At 42.2% G+C, this 19,384-nt stretch overlaps 1 protein-coding gene across 1 annotated transcript in view; it reads left to right on the top strand.

Annotated features, from left to right (window-relative positions):
- ARFGEF2 (ARF guanine nucleotide exchange factor 2) overlaps positions 1-5,819 on the top strand; it is a 557,551-nt gene extending 551,732 nt beyond the window's left edge. The window contains exon 39 of the mRNA XM_069243445.1: positions 2,771-5,819. Coding sequence (XP_069099546.1) covers positions 2,771-2,947 — 177 coding nt within the window. The 3' untranslated portion in view covers positions 2,948-5,819. The remainder of the gene's footprint in view (positions 1-2,770) is intronic.
- Positions 5,820-19,384: the final 13,565 nt, after the last annotated feature.

Raw genomic sequence — 19,384 nt, 5'->3', positions numbered from 1 at the left:
ACCATCCAAACCTGGAGAAGAAGGCTCGAGACTCATATGCAGTCAAGTGAGTTTCTTGTAAAATGAAAATATGGGCCAAAGTTTCTTCAAGGTACCGCATCCCAATCTCTGCCTACCTGACTTCTTAGGCATTTTACTTCCCAAGGCCAGAAACATAACTCCTTACCCCTCCCGTTATCTTCATTATCTTCAACAAGGTTCAGCCTCCTTCCCCCCACCACCAACGGTTTGGCTGGGGTTCACTCGCAAAGATCCATGGCTTGGTGAGATCGAGGACACTTTTTTTTCTTCCCAGTGCCCTTTCCCCCCCCCCCATCCACCCCCCATCCACCCCTGTGCCACACCCTGGGGAAGCCTCCCAATGCTTTTGGGCATTCCAAATGCCTAAGAGCTTCCCCGGACATACTAACACAACACCCTTCCACAGGAAGATAAAAGCTAACTGCGGGGTGCTCTTTGTATTTCTTGGTCTAAATTAATATCTGGTGTGTCTTTTAAGGTCACCACCTGGAGCAAACAGATTATAAAGGACTTCATGTCAGTGCCCTCCTCGGCCTCTGGTACAGTCAGGAATCTTAGATTGTTTCTTCGGAAAATATTTTCTATTCTCTCAAGATCCTCTCTTAGACCTTGATTTTGCTTGGTCAGTGAACCTGTCCCGGTGGTATTTTTCGCAGCATCATGCTTAATCAAGGCAACCTCCTCCTCTACTGCTCTGGTATGTGCTGCAACTTCATCAAGTTTCTGAGACAGGGCTGACCAGAAGGTTTGAATACCCGCCTGATGAGCTTCTGACTTTTCAAATCTGCCTTTAATCTCTTCTTTCAAGCCCAAGAGGATGGCGGCAAGTGATTCCTCTGACAGCGCTGGGCTAATTTCAACCTGACCTTCTCTCGCTGGTCCCCTTGTTGACCCTCTTGACTGTACTTGTTGGCCTGACCAGACTGACCTGGCTCACCTAATGCCACAAGAGCCTCAAACTTGTTGCTGGTAGCTACCTGTGCTATGATGTGAGGGGCTATAGCCTCCTCAGGACATCGTTCTGCTTCAGAGGGCCTCATAGGTACAGCAAAGGCGTTGCGAGCATCAGGAGCATCCGTAGTGGGAGATATATTCATTCTCAGGCTCTGCCTACCCGCTCCACTTAAAGGCCACCCTCGGTACTCTGCAAGGTTGGTGATGAGATAGTTGTGAAAAAGGATTTTCACAACAGAGTTACCTTGGCCTGCAGGGCTGGTGCCTTCCTTCCCCTCCCACCAGTACTCCTACCGAGCGGCTTTATAGATTTTCCCAGTTTCATAGCCAAAGCTCCTGCAACACCATCAAATGTGTGGTTTTGAACCTTCACAGTATCTTTATAAATAGTAGGAGGGAGTTCCAGCACAGGTCTTACCTTACTTAGGTCTTACTATAGCATGAGTGTGCAGCATATATCTTGAGGGTTACCACCAGCCTTTTCATTGGTTTATCTGCCTCCCAGCACAAGGCCCTTCACCAATCACTGCTACGGGGCAGGACGCTCCCGGGACCACCATAAGGGGCAGTGGGTCTGAAAAAGGAATTCACAGCAGGATGACTGCTTTTCATGTTTTCAAGTCCATCACTCTCTAAACTTTATTTGTTCCACAATACAACCCTAAGGAGGAGTAGAAACTCCATTGGTGGGACCCCAGAAAAGTCTTCAGCTCTACATGATCACACCAAAAACCACCAGCTGGATGATCAGCTTTTTGTGGGGTTCTCAGGGGCTGAGAAAAGCAAGGATATGCAGAAACTGACTCCTTCATACTGGATAGACTTCTGCATTAAAATCTGCTGTGCACTGGCCAATAAGCAGCCTCCGGAGGGACTGAGAGGCCTTTCCACTAGGGCCAAGGCTGCTATTACTGGGTGGCACACCTGTGCTTGACATCTTGGTGTTGATGCACATGTTCACAAAGCACTACTGTCTTGACCGAGCTAGTCCACACACTCACCAACTGGGCAGGTTCTGCTTTCGTTTTCACTCTAAAGGTGAGGATTCTGCAGTTGAAAAATCTGTCAGAAAAACAAGGTAATTTACCTTTGGTAATGCTCTTTCTAGTGAATACCGCAGTCTCTTCACCACCCTCCCACCTCCCCATTCTGTGGAATGAACTCTTTATCCCTCTAAAAAAAAGTTCCAGACTAGACATCTGCTCACTGATACTTCTGATTACTATTTGCTCTACGTCTGAGGGCATGGACAGTTGAAAAAGAAACTAACGTTGACGTGCAGGGGTGATGCTTATATGCAGGTCCATCATCATTTCACTGGGAAGATGGCATGTGGATGGCAGAAAATAAATGACTGTTTTTAAGGATTGATATATTTATTATCATATAGTACTGCGTCTCATGCTTTTCCCATGTAGGCAATTTGAGAAGGGCATTTCTTGAAACTCATAAGAAATCAAGAAGGTCCTTCTGGTACCAAAAACTAATTAAATTCCTCCTTTAAAGAATCAACAAATGTTGGTCCTTTAGACTTTTAAAATGAAATAAAAATCTGGAAACCCACAACGAATCAAAAAGTATTTTTAAAATCCAACCTGTTCTTAGTATAAGTGCTCACACCAAGGGATTTCATATGTGTGCCATCAAAGTTGTACTATAATTTTTTAATATATTTGTAGGGCTCGTGAATTAAATTCGAAAATTCAGTTTAAGGAGAATTACTCCAATATGCCAAAGCAAGACCAAAAAAGAATCCTGTTTTAATGATATTAACTTTTTTTGTTTTTCTTTCAAGTTTATAGCACATGCTTCGAAGTATTACCCGTACCTTTGTGAAATTATGCAGTTTGACCTGATTCCTGAGCTCCGAGTTGTCTTGCGGAAGTTCTTCCTACGCATAGGAGTGGTTTTCAAAATCTGGATGCCAGAGGAGAGGCTACAGACTACTGGCACACATTTAGCATCTTCGTAGAAGATCATACCTTCCTCCTCCTGTTGACTCGTGGAATTGTATATGAAGAATAGCTTTATGAAGGCTACAACTGATGTGCATAAAGAAGAAAATGAGAAAAATTGGTGGTGCTTTTCTAAAAGTAGAGTCAGTTGCCTTTTCAGGATGCCACGTTGCAATATATTGTATAAACCTGTACTCAAACAAATGAAAAAGTTTATTATAATTTATTTAAATATAGTATGTTAAAAGATTTTATAAATCTCGTTAAGCTATCTCCATTCCCAATGCAGATGATTATGTATGGCATAACAGAACAAATAACAGGAGCTCCTTAAATAAACATACACGGTTCACTTGAAACCAGGCCTGATAGAAGTCTGGTTCTTTACACTAGATATTTTTTTTCATGTTTTTCAAAAGTTGGTTGTTGCATCCATTAAAATTGTCTGAGTATCCTTGGCTCGACAAATACTATTGAGTCCAGCATCAACCAAATAAATTATGATTTGCTTAACTCTGTGGTAATGATTACTCAAGTTGGTCTTCTTTTAATAATGGTGATTGTTTTGTCTGGGGCAACTCTCAAGACCCCTTTGTAGGATTAGCCAAAGAGACATTGTGAGCTATCCAATGTAATCATTAAATGCAGCGGAGACATGAAAGAAGAAAATCCGTTATCAGAAGTTTCAGAAGTATACAAAAAAGAAGTAGGCATTGCTTACACTGCTAACATTGTTTTCATTTAACATGTGTCAAATCACATTTCTGGAACCGGTATAAAATGATTTGCCCTTTAAAGCTTGGCCAACCGTTCCTTCTTGCAACTGCTTTTAAACTCGTAAAACAATTTGGAGTGGTAGGTGAAAGATTCTGTATGTGTGTGTGTGTGTGTGTGTGTGTGTGTGTGTGTGAGTGTATAAAGTCCCATTAATTCATGTAAGTTTGTATGCAACATACAGAATATCAGAAAAGTATGTTATTTGATAAATTATAGGTTACAGACTTGAAATCTCCGATTTTAATGTTAGATTGGGTTATCTTTTGTCCAATTCATTTGTAATAATTTTTACTCTCATTTAGCTTCCTTGACAAATGGTTTAATTTTTCAAATGTTTCCATTGGTTTGTATTAGATAATGTGTATTTTTCCCAACACCACTCTTAAAGGTTTTAGTAAACTCATAAAGGTAATTGTAGTGTCTCCTGCTATACTGTATTGATGCGACTCAAATCCCTTGATTTAAGAAAACCTTGCAGAAGGCCCAAATAAGTAGAATGCTTTGCTGGAACAAATGAGGGAGGCACTCTAAATGCCTCTTTCAAGGAAGACATCAAGACACAATCTTTTATAGCCCCTGCATAGGTAGTGTGTAGGATAGTTTTAACTTTTATTTGATTAAGGCAACATTTACAAAACTTATGCAGTGACATTTTGTATTCCATAAAAAATGACTATTGGTTATCATGAGGGAAAGTAAACTCTGACATGTGTACAGTAGTGATCACACAATATGGAAAAAATAATAAAATAAAAATATGTAAAATTCTTGCTAAACCTAGATCGTTATCACTGAAGTGCAGCAATAGCACATTAGGCCAGCTTTTTATAAACCAAAAATAATAGTACCCTTAAATCTTACATATTTGGTAAATACTTCCAAGATTCGAAAAATCAAGTAGAGATGGTCAGTATTAACCACTGGCCAGATTCCTCTAGAAATTGCTGTTTTGCAATTAGCCAACAAATGTGAAATCAGCACTTTTCTACAGATACTGTGATTTATTTATTTTTTATTACAAAAGTGTCCACAAAAATTGTTATTTTTACAAAACTAAACAATAACGAGATCCTTCTTTTATTGGCTATGGGATGCGACTGAACCAGTAAATGGAGGCTGATCCTCCTTTTATTGGCTGTGCACTGTGGCCAAGCCAATAAATGGAGGATAAGAGGCCAGCTAGCAGTAGAGGTATTAAGTTCCTTTGTTGCCTGCCTGTTAAGTGCTTGAAAATGTACAGGTGCTTACAGGATTTGTGCAGCTCCCAGCTTACCTCCCTGTTTCCAGAGGCCACCGCCATCCCCATTGCCCTTTGGCTCCTGGGATCTACCATCTCCCAGTAGCTCCTTTACTCCTCCACACCACACCCTCCACTGTGCCACCTCTCCTCCATGAGGTGTGGCTAAAACCCCTCGTCCCCACAACTTCATCCTACGAATACTCATCTGGTCCCTCTTCCCCTCCATATACATTCACCTCCACTCATTTCACCTGTGCAATTTGGAGTACAGGGTGTTGGATGCAAAAAAAAAGAGTAAGGTTTTCATTTTTAGATCTGCAGTCTCTGGCATCCGGCACCCTCTACTCTACCCTCTGGCATGTGCTGTGCTGATGGACACTCTACCAGGTCTCAGAGTTTCCTGCAGTGACAGACAAAGGAGTAAGCATTCAATTTGTGAAAGGCGCATTTTCTGTCTGACGCAAAACTACCACTAATTTTGGGGTTTGGAACTCAAATTATGGGGGATTGCTGCAAAATTTGCCATCCGAGGGCAATTTAGCAATACATATTTGTAAAGTATAAAACATGTATAAATATAAGCATTCTGTACCATCTCATTCATTACACAGAAAACAGATTTTTTTTAAATGGCCTGGAGTATGAGGGTTTATAAAAAATTAGCTGCCTAGTCTTTTAAAAGTTAGTAGAACCTTGTCAGAGATTAATGGTTTTACCTAATGGAAATTACTTACAGTGGGAGGTGCTGTCAGGATTGATGCTCAAGCATCGAAGAGTGTTTTGAAGGGGCATAGCATTCACTACAGTGGAATTAATTTACTGCCAACCCAGTATTACATTTTTTAATTATGCAGATTTAAATCTTTGGCCCCTTGAGTTACAGAAAGTGTCACCTTAATCATTACAGCCTTTGCCATGTGTACGTAGCTATACAATTTCTTGACCATTGAACTTGGGAAGTAGTTACTTTGCTTAGCACGTTCTAAAAATGTGTATTTGTATGCATCTTTTATTTAATCTGCATACATGCAATACAGCTTTATGTTCCATACACCAAGTAAAGATCATCACTATTGCTGTATACGTTGTTTTATGTGGGTGATGGAGGCACACAATGAATGCTTTGCATCCTTTGAGAGGTTGTTTTTCTACTTGTGCATCTGCAGACTGAAAGTTTGTATTGGAAACATTTATTATTTAGATAGAATCTGATTTAAAAGGAGGGAGTATTAACATTGCAGGTTCTTTTATCTTGTGCATTACTGCATTAATCTTGTTGATTCAAATAAAGTAATTGAACAATATTAAAATAGTATATTTCATGTTTCAATGTAGAAAGTAAACACCCAATTATATGCATATTTTTATCAATCTATTTTGCACGTTTATCTTAAAACATAAAGAATACGATAGTGTTAATCTAATAATTGTTTAAAACAATTAATCATTTTCATCAAATAGATTCACTAGACAGCTCCAAAAACCTGGTTTTTTTTAAAGGTACATTTTCAAAGCAATCTCTTGATACTGAGTTGGTCTTTCAAATAAATTCACATGAACAAATCATACATTTCACCAAATAAAACACTCAGTATAAATTATGCTGTTTTTCCCAGCAAACCCCGTAGCAGAAGGTATTACTAATGCATTTAAAGCAACCTCAAGCAAATTGTCTTTATTTCTTGTAATGTGTGGTACTTACCATTACCCAATATTAGTTGAACTAAATAATTTGTTTCTTATCTAAGTGTTCAGAAACACAATTAAAATGTGCAATGCAAACCATTTCTAACAGCCCAAAGAAGTAATTCCATTCAATTTTAAATTAAATCTGCCTCTCCCCGCTTTGTAACTTAGCACATTTCGGCCTCATATCACTAAAATTGCTTTATGGCCTCACTAAACTAAAACCACAACAATTCACATTTTACTGCCTCTGAAAAAAAGCATTTACAACTAAATGGCTGTATGGCTAAATGGCTGAATGTTGTTAGAAGAAATGATTAACTAGATCTCACACCATTCACAAGCCCTTTAAGATGGTCAGGCTGTATTATGCACCTTCTAACCTATGGTATTCATCACAAACTTGTTGAATCAAGTTTATTTCTCTCTGCAGACAGTGGAACATGATTCTTAAAGGCAGAATGGAATGTTATTCCTCTGCATTTGCCGAATTCTATTGTATGTTTTCTTATCACACTATTGCTTAAAATATATATATATATTTTTTACAGACATGTTCGTCAGTAATAGGAAAATTAGAACACCAATAACATTTTGTAAATGTTATTTAGTGCCTAAAACAAATTACAGTTTGGATATTCAGTATCTCAAATTATGTTTAGTTTATATTTAAAATATATATACCAACACTAATGCAGTTAAAGTGTAAACCTTTTAAAATGTGCACACCTTTGCTCATTTTGGCATCAATGAACACTAGGACCCCTGAAGCTCCTGACATCAGTATTATGGACATATCCTTTTTAAACAAAATGCTTTTCTTTAAAGTGTTGTTCTTGCTGTATATGTTCTACTAGTTTGGAAATTGATTTAGGTTGCCCCAGTTAAAGTATTTGATTAGCTAATAGTAATTTGACACATTTTTCTAGTTAAACCACATTTGAAGCATGGGCAAGACGTAGAGCAAAGATGTATTTTTAATTTCATAAATACATACTTTTTATTGCGAGTTGCTGCACAGCTACAAAGACCATTTGTTGCAAAACATAATAAAAACAAAATTATGATCAGTTGTCCAAAGTCCCTTCTGTCACAAAACTCCTTTCCCTTTGTATTATTGTCCTGTGAATAAATACCTCATATGTGCTATCTGTTTTATGTGGAACAATGATAAGTTGCTTATTTATGTGTGGTATGTCCTAGAACTAAATATTGTATCATATGAAAGCATAGCATGACAGATGGTTTTCTTATCACCTAATCAGGAAGAAGGGACTTATATTACAACTAAACATTGCACAAATTAACTCGGCAATTCAGCATCTACCAACAAGTGAAGTAAGCCCATACGCCTATTCCTCCCAAAACAATGCAAAGCAGCTCTTTTTCAAAACAAAACTATTGTTTACATGGTCAGCCCATGTGGGTTAAATATCTGATAAAGACTTCTAGTTGCAGATTCCTTACCTTAGAATCTTCCCCCAGGCGTCTGACTCAGGGAAAATTCTAAGGTAAGGAATCTGCAACTAGAATATGTCTCTACCAGATATTTTGTGACCGAAGGTAAGTAACTTGTACATTAATGCTTGAGGCTAAGGGATATAGATAAAAGTCCAACCAGGCTAAACATTAGATAAGCTGACTGATTTACAGGTCTCACTTGGATGTACAATTTTCCTGGCTGTCCTGCGGTGTTTACTTTGTCTCTACATGAGCATGTCCTGTTGCAGGAAAAGCTATTTTAATGATTGCTCCAGGAAATCATTTTCAAAAGTGTATCACAGTTATCTTTAGTAAACTAAGAGTGTGCTTACATATAGTCATTCTAGAATAACATCTAACCCCGTCAAAAAACTTTGGATCTATATATATTTATTACACTGCGGCCACAACCTTGATGGCCCAGCGTTTCAGACAGTTGATTACAATCTAGATAGGTTTAACCCTCCAAAATCTGTACATGTTCTGTATTTCTTAGCAGTCACTGTCTTTCTCTCCATAACTTCATAACAGTGCCAGCCCAGGCAAAAATTATATCTACACAAGACATCGCAATGCATGTAGAGCTCATATAATCATTAGTTTTTATGCAACAAGCAGTCTCTGGTTTCCGAATGTTGATTTTAGAATGTCAGCCCTTTTCTGATATACTTTAACTGAAGCTTGAACTGTATTAAAATTGCTAGGGGTGTTGTTAGGGGTGCCTCCATAGAAGTGAGAATCACTTGATCTCATCCACCACAGTGTAAAGATCATGATGGTTTACCAGTCTGGAGTACCAGAACATTGGCCCAAACCTGCATGGTTTTGTATTCTTCCTACCTAGATTAATAGAGTTTTAATTCAGATTTGACATTGTATTTGTGAGTGTGTGGTTAAGGAGAAATGCCCTCTCTCTTGCTCACACCAAATTAATAATCTAGGGCTTGAAGTAATAATTCTGTTTTTCAAGATCTATTCCGAGTTATTGATCTTCTTCATCAGCATAGTAAGTGTACAACCTAAACGCTATAATCATTGTAAAATTCCTTGTATTTGAGTTTCATTCTGGGAACACAATTTGAATGGTGCTTATGACTTATGCCTACGTATCACTGACAGCAAAATTATGTCCAAAATAAGAGATGCATCTGTTTCCCATGTCTGCATAATTTATTAAACAGTATTTTTCGCATGAAATTCTACAAACTTAAACTTGATTCTGATTTGAGCAAACATGGCACATTTATTAATTCAAACACATTTTTCCATGCTGAGAAAAGTGGAGGATAAAAGTATTGGCCAAATTGAATCCCCTAGTCATCCTGTTGTTACATACAGCATTTGTACTTATGACTGGTTTTTTCAATTTACTATAACTGTACACATTATTTTTCTACTTTTAAAATGTAATTTAATGTTAAATTACTGTATCAGAGTTTTATAATTTTTGGTTTTGGTCTCCAGAGAAAATAATCACAATGTTCTGAATTGATATTCAGCAAGAATGAAAAATTAGAGTACATGAGGTACATTCACATGCATTCTTCTTTCATTTGAATATACCCATATTCATGTTTCTCATCTCCGTGTCATTGTATGTGCAAAATGTATGTTATATTTAAAAGATCTGTATTTTGTTATTTTTTTCAATATATTGTAGTATACTTGAAAAAGGTTTATCACTGATAATTTCACAAACAGCATTCCTTGCCCAATAGATGTAAACATTTTCAATGAACGAACAGAGTAATTATATAATATGAAAGGTTATGTAAAGTTTCTATGTAAAATATTATGTAAAATACTGTTGAGATATTATATGCTTCAATCGAAGGTAAATCAATAAAGTTTCAAAAATGATTGTCTTAATATTGTAATTTATTTACTCATGTTTTGCCGGATTATTCTAATGAATTAGTCCCCTTGCAGAATCTCTACTCTTGCAGTAGCTCACCCATCTGATAGAGACTCTAGTTGCAGATTCCGTACCTTAGAATTTCCCCCACGTGTCCGACTGGATCTGGAGATTTTTCTCCGAGCAGTACCCTTGCACGCTGTCACGTGGGGTCGGTCCACTCTGCGTTCGTCATGGTCGCCGCAATGACGTTGGGGTCGTGAATAGGCGCTGCCTCGCCGTGGTGACGTCAGTTCTTTTCTTTCCACACCACGCGCTGATCCAGAGAGAGCTATCCTGGTCGTTGTTTTACCAATTTCAACACTTTTGTCATGTTTTTTGGTGACTTTTGGTGCAGCGAGGATGTCCCCGAAGACTGAGTTCAAACCATGCGAGGACTGTCAGCGCATGATGTTGGTGACTGATCCGCACTGGATCTATTTATGGTATTTGGAGTGCGACCACAACCTGAAGTCGTGCTCCAAGTGCCGGGGCATGCATCCGAAAGCTTTGACAGAGGTTTAGCCTCATTGTGGCCCGGTGCTAGACTCCACATCGCTCCGGGTCTCGCTCGAGGAGAAGGTCCCAAGACCACTCACGGAGTCACCACCACTCATCTTCTTCCAAGTCTTCGGGTCACGCGAATAAGAAGAAGTCAAAGAAGGCTAGGCATTCTTCGACTTCACCTCGTTCCTTGGCTGTTGCGACATGGAAGGGCATTGACTCGCCAAGCCTCTGTCTGAGGAGCCTACTTCTTGGTCCGCTCTGCACCTCCCCGAGTTTCCAGGAGGTAGAGCGACCCCTGCCCAACTAAAGGAATTCTGTGAGGCCATGCTTCTTATATTTGGGCCGTTCGACCCCCCTGTGGTTCCGTCTGGACCTGGGGGTTCGGCTAGGGACCCTTTGGGTTCCACGCCAACGACTTCGGCCTCGGGATCCGAGGGCTCCTCTGGATCCGCTATTGGAAACATTCCGATGCCAGTCATGCCATTACGACCTCTCCTGGCACCGGCTAACTCATCAGTGTTCTTGACGTCCCATGGGCCCACGATCAACATCAACCCAAACCTAATTCCTGACGACCCAGAGCCGGAACGGCGTCTGCCAATGCAGCTTTCAACTTCGATGGGGCCTACTCACCCCAAGTCGGATCTGGACCATTTTTCCTATGAGTACGAATATGAGGAGGGATTGGAGAGGTCTCTGGACCCTTAACAGCTGGATGACCCTAACATGGACTGGGCTCTGGAATTGGGTGAGGTCAGTGGTCTGGATACTTCTCCAGACGCTGACATGCTTTCCCCTCCTACCGTGGCTATGGTAGCCTCCTATTCAGTGGTGGTCAGTAAGGCTGCTGAGTTCCTTGGCCTTGAACTGCCCACTGTAGCAGTCAGGATTAATCTCCTGACAGTGGTGCCTCAGCCTGGGGCATCCACTTCAGAGCCCTCTACTCCCATTCAATGAAGCCCTCCCTGATGTCCTTCTGGGTACTTGACCCAGCACAGGGGCTCCTGTGAACAGGACAGTTGCCCACTGCCATCGGTCCACCCCAAACGACCCCCAATTCCTGTCCTAACAACCCCATGCCTGAAAGTCTTGTGAATGAGGCTGCCTCTTCTTCCGGCGCATTCCCCTCTGCTCCCCGAGTAGGGAATCAGAGACTGGACCAACTTGGGAACATGTTTTATTCCTCCAGTCTGGCTTTGCGGTCAGTGAACACTGCATGCATTTTGTGCCACTATACCCACTCATTGTGGGATACAGTCGCGCAAGTCTTGCCGCAGATCCCGGAGGAGGCCGGGGCTATCATCTTTCAAGCTGTTGCTGATGAGAAAGACACGGCGAAGTTCACTATTGGACACAACTGACTCTCTAGGTAGAACGGTTGCATCAATAGTGGCCTTTAGGCGCCAAGCCTGGTTGGGGATATCTGGTTTTTCGGGGGATGTCAAACAATCCCTTATGGACATGCCCTTTGATGGCAAACGTCTCTTCGGAAACAAGGCAGAATCGGCGCTTGAGAGGTTCAACGAGTCCCAGGCTATGGCTCGGTTCCGTGGCCTTTCGACTGCCCCTAATCCACAACAGTCCACCTTTCGTGGCCACAGAAGGGGCTCCCTGTTGCGTCCATTTCCCAGCCACCATGCCACCTATGCTACTCAGCCCCTGCAGGGCTGGGGATGGGGAATCCCACGGGCTCGTGGAACAGGGAACCAGAGGTCTGTCCAGTCCACCCACCTCCCACAGCTGCAGCCTCCAAGCCTTCCTAGTCCGTTCCCCCATCTCAGGTTGGAGGTAGGATTCACCATCACCTGCCCCACTGGGAATCCATCACAACAGACAGGTGGGTTTTGTAGATCGTCTGAAGGGGCTACTTCCTCCCCTTTGAGACTGCCCCTCCAGCCATGCCTCCATCCTACAGCCTGCTTACCAGAGGATCATCTGAAACGTCTCTGCAAAGGAAATCGCGGCTCTCACAGCCAAGGGAGCCATAGAGGGGGTTCCTGTGTCACAAGTGAGTTGTGGTTGTTATTCCTGCTACTTTCTGGGGCCCAAAAAGGACAAGGGCTTACGTCCTTATGTCCTATCCTAGACCTTCGGGCCCTCAATCTCTTCCTCAAAAAGAAGTTCAAAATGCTCACTCTGACCCAGGTCTTGTCTGCCTTGGACCCAGGAGGCTGGATGGTAGCATTGGTCTTGCAGGATGCTTATTTCCATATCCTCATCTTGCCTGCCCACTGACACTACCTGGGATTTGTGGTAGGTCACAAATACTTTCAATTTATTATGCTCCCCTTTGCCTTAACAGACCCCCTCTGGTGTTCACGAAAGTGATGGCGGTCGTTGCAGATCATCTGCGCAGGTTAGAGGTTTCAGTCTTCCCTTCCCTCGATGACTGGCTGTTGAAGGTTGACACGCCCCAGAGAGTCATCTCTCACCTTCAGATTATGGCAAACCTTCTGTACGCACTGGGACTCACTATAAACATGCCAAAGTCACACCTGACTCCCTCTCAAACACTCCCTTTCATCTGAGGTGTTCTGGAAACTGTGCAGTTTCAGTCCTATCCTCCTGAAAAGCGAGTCCATGATATTCAGGCTATAATTCTGATGTTTCAGCCTCTATTCTGGGTTTCGTCGAGAATGACTCAGGCTGTTGGGCTTCATGGCCTCCTGCTAGTGACACATGTCAGATGGCATATGCGGGCTCTGCAGTGGGACTTGAAGTTCCAGTGGGTGGAGCATCAGGGGACTCTCTCAGACATGGTCCAGTTCTCGGAGGGGACTGCAAAAAATCTGTTTGTCAAGAGGCTCTGCACCTCGGTACGTAGCTAGCGCACCCGGACATTACCCTGGTGGTTCAGCATCTGGCAGGCTCTCTGAAAGCCAGAGCAGACAAACTCAGCAGTCGATGCATAGTCGATCACGAATGGCGTCTCCGTCTGGAGATGGCGCAAGGTCTCTTTCAGCAGCTGGGAGAGCCTTTTGGCCTCTGCAGAGAACGTGCAATGTCAGCTCTTTTGTGCATTGGAGTTTACAAGCAGCAGTCACTCGGCTACACTTTTAGTCTCAAGTAGAACTCAGAACTCCTTTACACCTTCCCACCTATGTCACTTCTGTCCAGAGTTCTGAAGAGGATCAAGAATGACCAGGCCCAAGTAATCCTCGTGGCTCTGGACTGGGCACGAAGAGTATGATATCCAGAGCTACTGAGCATGGCCACAGATCCTCCAGTCAGACTGCCCCTTCAGGAGGATCTTCTGTCGCAGCAACAGGGAACGGTCCTCCACCTGAACTTGTCCAATCTTCACCTTCATGCGTGGAGATGGAGTTGCGGAAGGTGATAACTTTTGACCCTCCGCCCGAAGTCTGTGATGTTATCTTGGCAGCCAGGCGTCCGCCACCAAAACGGTATATGCCTGTCATTGGCATAAATTTGTGGCATGGTGTACCAACAGGTTTGTTGATCCCCTCTCTGCTCCTCTCTCTGAGGTTCTTTGGTTCATCCTTTCTTTAGCCCAGCAGGCCTCTACTTTGGGCATGCTTAAAGGCTACTTATCGGCTATCTTAGCCTTTCTTAGATTGCCACACCAACCTTCCCTTTTCAAATCTCCTATTCTTGGTAGATTCCTTAAGGGATTCATCCATTTGTTTCCTCCCACTCCGTTTATTATGCCTAAAGGGAACCTCAATCTGGTCCTCACTCACTTGATGTGTGCCCCTTTTGAGCTCTTACACAATTGCCCCCTGCAGCTCCTTACTCTCAAAACTGCAATTCTTGTTGCCATCACCTCTGCTTGTAGAGTAAGCGAGCTTCAAGCTCTTTCTTCTAAACCCCCATTTTGGTCTGTTCACCCTGACAAAGTGGTGCTTCGCACAAGGGCCTCCTTCCTTCCCAAGGTTGTTACTTCTTTCCATGTCAGCCAATCAATCACTTTATTGACTTTTTATGCACCCTCACATCAGTCTCATGAGGAGGAGAGACTCCACCATCTGGATCCAATAAGAGCATTGTCATTCTACCTCAATCATACTAAAGATTTCCAGGTGGACGATTAACTCTTTGCTGTGTATGTGGGTGCAAACAAAGGGAAGGCAGTGCAGAAGCATACCATCTCAAGATGGGTAATACTTTGCATGAAACTGTGCTACGCTTCAGCAAAGATGCAACCCTCTGAGGACTTGCACACTCACTCCACAAGAGCAACTGGTGCTCTCACAGCGTTAGCATACGGAGTTCCTGTTCTGCCAGGCAGCAACGTGGGCATCCCTGCACATGTTCACAAAACATTACTCCCTGGACAGTCAGGTCCGCTGAGAAGACTACTTTGTAGTTCGATCCTGCAGGATTTTTCAGTATGATCTTGGTTCACAGCCCACCACCGAGGATGGTATTGCTTGGGTATCTATTCCAAGGTAGGGAACCTGCAACTAGAATCTCTATCCGATAAACAAATTACTTACCTTCGGTAGAGACATATTCTAGTTGCAGATTATTTACCGACCCACCCATCCACCCTGCTTGCGAACTGATTTCTGGGGACAGGGTTTCTCTTTTGAGGGCCTTAGCTCTGGCGCTCCATTTTCAGTGTTCTTCATAGCTCCGCACTTTGGTGTGGAAAGTCGTGAAAAGAAACTGACGTCACCGTGCCAAGGCAGCTCCTATGTATGACCCCAGCATCATCACGGCAACCACGCCAAACGCGGAGTCGACCGACGCCACCTGACGGCACGTAAGGGCACTGCTCGAAGAAAAATCTCCGGATCTAGTCAGACGCCTGGGGGAAATTCTAAGGTAACAAATGTACAACTAGAATATGTCTCTACCAGATAAATCGTTACCGAAGGTAAGTAACTTGTTCGCCAGGTTGAGAGTTCGTCTTTGGATGCTTCTTGCCCCATAGGATATAAATTATGCTTAGTGTATCCTGCCTTTTAGTTCCTCTTTCTGCACCATAGATTTGGGATCTCTGAAATACACATGATTTAAATCTTCTAGCAAGTTTGATTTCTAATTACTTTTTTTACTGCTCTTATCCCGAAAATGTGCAGAAGGTCTTTAGGGTTTAAATGTGCCAACATGTGCTAACAGTGATATTAAAAGGAGACTCTCAAGGGACATACTTTTGGTGTTTGATGCAGTCTGTCAGACAAAGTTGTAAACCCTTTAGAGGCCTGGCATTCTTGAAAAAAGAAAGCAAAAGGCTTAAGTAAGACTAAAGTTTGCTTTCAAGTGTCCTAGGGACCAAACCAAAGTAATTAACTGCTTCTATCCTCCACCTGCAAGACCATGACTTGCAAATGATTCCATCAGTAGGATTACCTCAAAACGTCACAGTCACAACATTGAAGGTCTCAAAGTGAGTTTTGTTCAATGAATTGGAAGGGAAAAGAGGAAAAATGCAACTTCTCCAGAGCTGCTTGTATCTTCTTAGCTGTTTCTTGTGTTGTTTCATTAGCAAAATGTTAACTCTGCTCCACTTATTTTGGATAATGGGATGATGGAGACAAAGGTACTGATTAATCCACCATCACTGCTTGCAATTTTAGGTCTTTTAAGTTTCATATCTTGTATCATACTCAAGACAATACAATCGAAATGTAGTTTATTTCATATTATATTCAAGACAACACAATCGAAATGGAGTTTTTCACACATAATTATCTTATAAACAGTACAAATAAAGGATTAAAGTGCCAAAGTTGTGTGAGCATTATTAAAACAGGTGATTTGTCTTGTGCCATGGCCAGGATTCCAGTACTGAAGTCTAGTTTAGGGCTCTGACCAGGCCTCTGTTACATCTTAAGGCACAGCAAGATATATAAAAAGACACCTTTTTCTCAGCTGATCACCCTGAAACTTTTAACACAGCAGATGAACCAACTGAAGTATATGTTTTGAAAATTACGTGAAGGTTCGTCAAATAGCACCAAAGTTATTGGCAAAACAAAACAAAAAAAACACTCTGTCTGTGGAAAAAACGGTCCTAACTATAACTACCTAGTTGCAACCGCCAGTACGTAATATATTATGTATATGTGTGTGTGTGTGTGTATATGTATATATATATATATATATATATATATATATATGTGTGTGTGTGTGTGTGTTATTCTTATTTGTTTACACTTAACATGTTCATAGATCATTGCATAGTTTCTGTAAAAGTTGTTTGATTAGAATCTTATGAGTCTGTCTTTATTTTATCTGTCACAATAGTTAAACATCATGACTATTTATCTGCAAGCGCTTCACTATTGAAATATTGAGGAAAGATACAATTTTTTAAAAGTACACAAATTAACTTAAAATACTGCAACTCTTGAAAGTCTGTGTTTATACAATACAACTTTAAATCTCAGTACGGTATATTCCTTACACATATAGGCCCTCATTATGACCATGGTGGTAAAAAACGCCTACCGCTGCGGCGACGGCCGCCAAAAGACCTTCGCCGAGGCTACCATCCGTCTACCATAATATAACCCCAGCCAGATTTCCGCCACAAGAAGGGCAGAAATCTGGCTGTGGCCATACTGGTGGATGGTGGTAAGGTGGCGCTGCTACCACCACCAGCAGCGCCACGCCAGTAGACTGCCGCCAGACGTATTATGAAAAATAATATGGCCTGGCGGTGTTCTGCTGGCAGGCGCTGCTGGCGGTAGCAGCGCCCTGTCCCGTCCCCTGCCGGAAGACCCCCCTGGATACAGGTAAGTCGGGTTTCTGACTGGGGAGAGGGGTGGAGGGTGTTGTGTGGGTGTGTGTGCATGTATGTGTGAGTGTGCGTAAATGCGAGAGTGTGTTTAGTGTGTGCGTGTATGAAGGTGTGTGAGTGCGTGTATGAATGGATATGTGAATGAGTGTAAGTTTGGTTGTGTGTGCGGATGTGTTTGTGTATGTATGCGTGTATGTCTGTGGATGAGTGCGTGTGTGTGTGTATGGGGGGATGATTGGAAGGGAGGGAGAGGCTGGATGAAGGGGGGTGAGAGGTGTCTGGGGAGTGTTGGGGGCAAGGGGGCCCCCTGTCAGTGACACAGAAGCAATTCCCTGTCACTGATAGGGCCCTATTGCCATGGTTTTGTGGTGTTATGAACGCCACGAAAACCATAGCGATAGGCAGGGTCATGATACCGCTGGTGGCACAATAGTGGCTGCCAGGCTGGAGATTGGTATCTTTAGCCCAGCGGCTGCTACCGCCATGACGATCAGAGTGGTATATTGGCGGATTGGCTTCAGCCAACCTGCCAGTGTCATAATGTAGTGGTAAGTACCGCCAGTCTGTTGACTGTACTACCGCCACATTACCTCCAACCGCCGGGGTCATAATGACCCCCATATTCCCTTACTATGTAATATTGATCTCCCTAATCCCTTTCTACAGACTCTTCCCTCCTCCATCTCTCCTTTACTCATCCCAAACCTCATTTTACTACTATGATCTCCCAATTAACACTTCTGCAGTCTTCCCTCATCTATCCCTCCATTATTTTATTTAATCCAACTAACAGACTCAACATGTCCTCTGCTCAAATGAACTCATACCTCCCTATACTAAAATTGTCCTCCTATTTCGCTATACTAATCCACCACTTATCCTCTTGCGTTCCGGAGTAATGTGCTAATCGCCAAAAAGCACTGCAACGCCTCATCAGGGGTAGTAAGCACTATATAAATACAATTACAAACGTCACTTTCCTAATTAACCTTATAATATTGGTAACTAAGGTTAAAAAAGTAAGAAAAGATTGTCGTTTTTACTGAGTCTGATTAAAAAAATTAAAAAAAGTGGGAACTGATACTGTTCTGTCTTACAGTGTCAAAGTGCTATTTAAACAACTCCTGAAAATAGCTTTGTCTTTCTGGTGAATGGCCTCCTAACACATTACAGTTCCATCTTTCAGAGGTTCTGGAAAAATAGCAGACATATTGCAAAATTCTTTTAAAATGAACTAACACTTTTATATTCTGCTTAGGGCTTTAACCGTTCTGATATTGACGTCTGCTTGAAGTCTGCTTAGATGTAGCAATTTCTGGGTCCTTACTTGAAAAATATAAACCCAAGCCTCCTTTTGCTTGCATTTCGAGGTGCTCTTTACGACTCCCAGTGGTAGGCATAACACAATCCATTTTTCACATACCACCTACCGGTTTTGCAAGGGTTTTGCGCGAAGAAAAATCTGCTGATCCAGTCTGACGCCTGGGGGAAAATTCTAAGGTAAGGAATCTGCAACTAGAATATGTCTCTACCAGATATTTTGTTACCGAAGGTAAGTAACTTGTAAATTAAGGACATACATGGGAATACAATGCTTACGTTTTTCTGTACTTGCTACTTCACAAAGTAAAATGAACAGTCATTTTCAATGCAAGGGGTCTCGCATTTACTCGAGCTAAAGCTATTAGCGTTGTAAACTCCTAACCGGACTTTTCTTGCCACTCAAATTAAAAGTAAAAAATACACAGCGCAATCGCACTATGTAAGATGCAGGAGCGATTGTGCTCAAATTGAAAACGGAAAAATCGAGCACGATCATCCTATGTAAACCCCAGCGCGATTGCGCTGCGTGGAAAATAAACAGAGAAAGTAGTCCGGAAACCATGCTGAAAACATCGAGCCTCGTATGTTTTTAGTAGTTTACCGGTGTTGTTTAGGTGGACTAAACACAGGAAAAGGCATGACGTATGCATGCCCTCCACAAATGAAAGCAAGCGTATTTTAAAAGGAAAGCCTACGAACCAATGAAAGTGACTGACGTGACATGGGCGTGGTTGGAAGCCCAAAGAGAGATTACTACAGGGGACGGAGCGCTTTGCACTCGCCCCTAAAAATCGCAACAATCAAGGTTAAAACGACATGGGCCATAGAACAATCAA

This window comes from Pleurodeles waltl, chromosome 7 (genome assembly GCF_031143425.1).
Source record: "Pleurodeles waltl isolate 20211129_DDA chromosome 7, aPleWal1.hap1.20221129, whole genome shotgun sequence".
NCBI lineage: Eukaryota > Metazoa > Chordata > Amphibia > Caudata > Salamandridae > Pleurodeles > Pleurodeles waltl.
The sequence above is the reverse complement of the archived record's forward strand: the minus strand, read 5'-3'. Positions and strand labels throughout refer to the sequence as shown.